The sequence below is a fragment of the Hordeum vulgare genome, chromosome 3H (genome assembly GCF_904849725.1).
Source record: "Hordeum vulgare subsp. vulgare chromosome 3H, MorexV3_pseudomolecules_assembly, whole genome shotgun sequence".
NCBI classification, from domain to species: Eukaryota; Viridiplantae; Streptophyta; class Magnoliopsida; order Poales; family Poaceae; genus Hordeum; species Hordeum vulgare.
This window is the reverse complement of record NC_058520.1, coordinates 207,405,923-207,411,118: the sequence shown is the minus strand read 5'-3', so window position 1 is coordinate 207,411,118 and position 5,196 is coordinate 207,405,923. Positions and strand designations below refer to the sequence as shown.

The window sequence follows — 5,196 nt, the reverse complement described above, 5'->3', positions numbered from 1 at the left end:
GACAAACTGAGGTCAAGGCCACAAACCTACAATACCAGTGCTTGCCAAAAACCGATCAGCTGCTAGCTGACTGGTGATAAGCTTCACGGTCCATTAATCGATCGACCCGCGTATGGTGAAAATGGGGAAGGCGAACTGCTCGGTTCCTCTCCTCCTTGTGCTTGTGGCCTTACTTTCCTGCTTCTTCCTCGCCCACGGTTTGTACGGATTGACCGAGCTTTTTGGCTCGCCGGACCTCTCGCTGGAGGCCATCCTCCTCATATTTGCCTTGTCTTTTCTCGTCCTTGCAGCGGCGGTGGCCGGGGCCGGCGGCAACCGCAAGATGTTCCTGCCAACGGAGGGATTCGCAGCGGCTGTCGTGTCCGACGATGGTGGACAGGCGATGTCGACGACGGTGGGGGAGGTGGCGGTCGGAGGAGACATGCCTCTAGTGCTCACAGACGACGACGAGATGTTGGCAAGGAGGATGAACTTGCAGACAGAGGACTACCCGGGGTCCGGCGCCAACGGCCGCCATGATCCACGAAACCCGCATTAAGAGTTATATGTCGTCCTGCATGTACGATAAGTGCATGCAAATTAACCGCATGTTTAGTTATCCCATAATCTGTTCACTTTTAACGTGCGTATGCAGCTGTACATGTGTGCCTACGCGATTCTTGCTTCGGCCGGCTACTTGACGGAACTTGCGTAACTAGCGACACAACTAGCGACACGAATAAAACTGATCGATGGATTTGATGGCTAAAGGCCCGTGTCGAGCCTTTGCTTTGTATTGCTTTTCGTTTTTCTGTTGTTACAATCAACACTCCTAGGATGTTTTTTATAAACGTCCACAAAGGAGTATGGAAATAGACTAGGACTAGGAATCCTAATACTACTAGGACTCGGTTTGGCTTTCTTTCCTAATCCTAAAGAAACAACATGATTAACTTCTACATTCACCTCCCTTAATCTTGTTGCTTGACTTCACTTCTTGCACTCGACTTCCCTCCTCATCTCGATGAACTTCTGTCGACCGAGGGACTTGATGAAAATATCGGCAAGTTGGTCTTTTGTGTTCACATGTTGAACCTCGATCAACCCTTCTTCAATGCACTCTCGGATATGGTGGAACCGGGTATCCATGTGCTTGCTCCTTTCGTGATGAACCGGATTTTTGCACAACGAGATTGCAGCTTGGTTATCGATCTTCAGTGACACCTTCTGCACCTCCCGCTTTGCAAGAATAGCTAGGAGTCTTCTCAGCCACACTGCTTGACAAGCCGCCGTGCTTGCCGCTATGTATTCTGCCTCGCATGAAGACAGTGCCACCATCTTTTGCTTCTGAGAATTCCAGCTAATCGGATTCGGGCCAAGGTAGAAAACCATGCCCGTTGTGCTCTTTCGGTCATCAACATCACCTGCCATGTCACTATCTGAATATCCACGAAGGATCAATCCTTCCTTTCCCTTTTTGTACGTGCAACCAAGATTAATGGTGCCTTTCACATAGCGCAAGATTTGATTGACCGCGCTCATGTGCTCGGTTGTCGGATTCTCCATGAAACGACTCACGATCCCGACTGAATAAGCCAAGTCAGGTCGGGTATGCACCAAATATCTTAGGCTGCCCACAACGTTTCGATACATTGTGGTGTCCAATGGCGGATTTGAGCTAGCTTGCTCAACTTGTGACGTTGGTCCATTGGAACTTGTGTCTCGTAGCAATCTGGCATGCCACACTTTTCCAATAACTTGACCGCATAAGTCGATTGACATAGGGAAATCTCTCCGAAGCTTTGCTTCACTTCGATGCCCAAGTAATAGCTGAGTAATCCCAGATCGCTCATGCTAAACTTGTTCTTCATTTGCGCCTTGAAACGTTTAATTTCTTGTACGCTATCTCCGGTGATAATCAGATCGTCGACATAAACTCCAACTAGCAGGTTTGAGCCTTTGGAGTTCTTTGTATAGACTGCGTGCTCGAGGGGACATCTCTTGAACCCGAGCGAGACCAAACTCCGGTCTAACTTTGAGTTCCAAGCTCTTGGCGCTTGCTTCAACCCGTAAAGTGCCTTCTTGAGGTTGTAAACTTTCCCTTCTTCGCCTTTCTTCTCGTAGCCGAGGGGTTGTTCCACGTACACTTCTTCTGTGAGATCGCCGTTGAGGAAAGCGGATTTAACATCCATATGGTGAACCTTCCAATCCTCTTGTGCTGCCAAAGCTAGGAGCACTCTCACCGTCTCGATTCGAGCAAATGGTGCAAACAGCTCATCATAGTCTACTCCTTGACGTTGTACGTAGCCCTTTGCAACGAGTCTTGCCTTGTATTTCACAATGGCACCCTCCGTGTCCTTCTTTAACTTGTAAACCCACTTCAAACCTATCGCCTTTTGGTTTGGAGGACGGGTTACCAAGGTCCATGTGCCATTGCTCTCAATTGCCTTCATCTCCTCATCCATGGCGTGCATCCAGCTAGGACTTTTGCTCGCCTCTACGAAGTTTGCCGGCTCCTCAACTCCGAAAAGACATAGTCCGGAGTATTCGAGCGTAACTGGCTTTGTTTACTTGTAGACTTTCTTGAGGGTCTTGTAGCGACGAGGCCCTGAGGAATCTGTTGTGGCTTGCGAAGGAGGCGATACAAATTGTGTCGGTGTTGATGCACTTGAGGAAGACGGCTGAGACCCTGGTGTGTCATCGACATCCGTGTCGTCGGCGTAGTTGTCGTGACCGTGACCATCATCTTGATTGTCGTCGTCACTATGCGCCTCGTTGTCGATGTTGTCATCGAGATCTCCGCCTGTGTCGTGCACGGCGTTGTCGCTATCTCCTTGCGACCTATGCACGTCGTCGTCGGTGTCGGCACCATGATGATCACTACCATTGTGGTCACCTTGGTTGGGCGTCTTATCAACCACTTGGACATCCTCCCCTGCATCATCATCAGTTGGAAATTCAACCGTGAATATGTTACTGTTTGGAGCATTGTTGGCTGCGGCGCTCTAATTCCACGCTTGGTTTTCTTCAAACACAACGTTGCGTGAAATCCGTAGACGCTTGGATTGTGGATCGTAGAAGCGGTATGCTTTGGTGCCGGAACTCCTCTCGTATCCGATGAACACCATCTTGGTGCTACGATCGACAAGCTTTGAGAGATGCGGCTCCGCCGTCTTCACATGTGCCACACACACGAACGTTCGTAGATGAGACACATTCGGCTTACGTCCGTAAATTGCTTCATACGGAGTCTTGCCGACCACTTCCTTCGTTGGAGCCCGGTTGAGAAGATAGACCGCCGTCGAAACAACTTCTCCCCAAAAAGTCCCCGGTAGGTTCTTGCTCTTGAGTAAACTCCTTGTCATGTCAACGACGGTTCGATTGCGCCTTTCAACGACCCCGTTCTGCTGCGGCGTGTAAGGTGCCATGAGGAACCTTTTTATGCCAATCTTCTCGTAGTAATCGTTAAATTCGTTCGACGTAAATTCTCCGCCACGATATGTCCGTAGAGCGCGAACCTTCAACTTGTGTTCCATCTCCGTTGCAGCCTTCAGCTTCTTGAACGCTTCAAACGCCTCATCTTTAGATCGTAGGAGAACGACCCACATATATCTCGAGTAGTCGTCTACAACGAGGAAGAAATACTTCTTTCCCGTGTGAGTTGCTGGGGTGATAGGGCCACATAGATCACCATGGAGCAGCTCGAGTGCATCACTTGCATGATAGGTAGACTGAGCAGGGAACGGCCTGCGGTGCTGTTTTCCAACCAAGCACCCATCACATACTCGATCAACATGGTCGATAAATGGCATCCCGGATACCATCTCCATCTTTGACATCTTCTTCAAGGCGTAGAAGTTAACGTGTCCAAATCTAGCATGCCATAACCACGAATCATCATCACTCTTGGCGAGCCAACACTCCGGTTGATCAAGGTTGAGGATATAGAGCCTATTCCGTGCGCGATTAACATGAGCTAGCACGTTTCGGAGGTTGGTGAAGATCGTCATCACTCCGTTCTCGATATTCACCTTGCATCCATTCTCGTCAAGCTTCCCAATAGAGATAATGTTGTTGCGAAGCCGTGGGATATAGTACACTCTGGTGAGTATGCGATGTTCGCCTGTGAGACCCTCAAAGAGGACAGATCCTTGCCCGCAAATCTCCACAGCTGAACCATCACCGAACTTGACCGAGCCTTGAACATCATATTCCAGCTCGAGAAATTTCTCCTTGCATCCCGTCATGTGGTTACTGGCACCCGTGTCGAGATACCACGACACATTGTGATCCCCGGATAACTTAGGTGTCACATTCTTCTCATGAAGTAGCACCTTCCGGGTTGGTTTCACAACCACCGTTTCAGCGAGATCACAAACTTCGGCCATCAGAAGAACTGGACCTTCGTCTTCCTGCTTTGCCAAATTTGCCTTGATCTCCTGCTTGTTAGGCTTCGGACAATCCTTTGCAAAGTGACCCATCTCGTTGAAGTTATAGCACTTAACCTCAGATAAATCCAAGTTCCTTGGCTTCCGCCCTTTAGATTGGTCCGCCTTACCACGACCTTGTGGCTTGCCTTTTCCTTTGCCTTTTCCGGTTTGTCCGTCGCGCTTCACGTTGCTTGAGCCTTCGCCACCATCATGCCTTCCTTTGCTACTTGGGGCCTCCCAATATGCGCGCGAGTACATGAGTTGGTCGCTACCTCCTCCTTTGCCTTTCCGACAGCCACGAGCATTCTCTTCCCATGTCCGCAAGCGTCCGATTGCCTCCGTTATGGTCATGTCGTCGATGTCGTAAAGCTGCTCAAGCGTGCCGATGATATACGTGAATTTATCAGTCACCGAACTGAAAAATTTCTCCATAATCTCGGTCTCATCGAGCTTTGCACCAAGCGCGGGGATCTCTCCCGCCAAAGTAGTAAGACGCATGGCATAGTCGTTCACCGATTCAGTTTCCTCCATCTGCAACTTGTGAAATTGGCGCTTCAGCACTTGTGCCCGAGCCTTGGTGACGCGATCCCCGATCCTCATCTCCTTGAGTGCGTTCCACGCCTGTCTTGCCGTCTCGAACTCCGCCAATGTCATTAGCACGGAATCCGGCACGGACTGGGCTATGGCGGCCATGGCACCTTCGTCGGACTCGTCATCAACGTCGTCGTCCGTGATTGCCTGCCACACTCGAAGGGTTCGGAGAATAATCTTCACCTTCACTGCCCAC

General features: G+C 50.0%; 1 protein-coding gene across 1 annotated transcript; it reads left to right on the top strand.

The window, feature by feature from the left end:
* On the top strand, positions 1-657 carry LOC123439801. Its single transcript, XM_045116471.1, has 2 exons — positions 1-197; positions 291-657. The coding sequence occupies exons 1-2, from the start codon at positions 113-115 to the stop codon at positions 536-538; spliced, it is 333 nt and encodes a 110-aa protein (XP_044972406.1). The 5' UTR covers positions 1-112; the 3' UTR covers positions 539-657.
* The last annotated feature ends 4,539 nt before the right edge of the window (positions 658-5,196 follow it).

What these genes read in the sequence shown, in the direction of transcription:
- LOC123439801 (XM_045116471.1), top strand. Translation starts at nt 113, where the DNA reads ATGGTGAAAATGGGGAAGGCGAACTGCTCGGTTCCTCTCCTCCTTGTG. An exon ending in CTGCTTCTTCCTCGCCCACG is followed by an intron (nt 198 to 290) that starts GTTTGTACGGAT and finishes TCGTCCTTGCAG; the next exon opens with CGGCGGTGGCCGGGGCCGGC.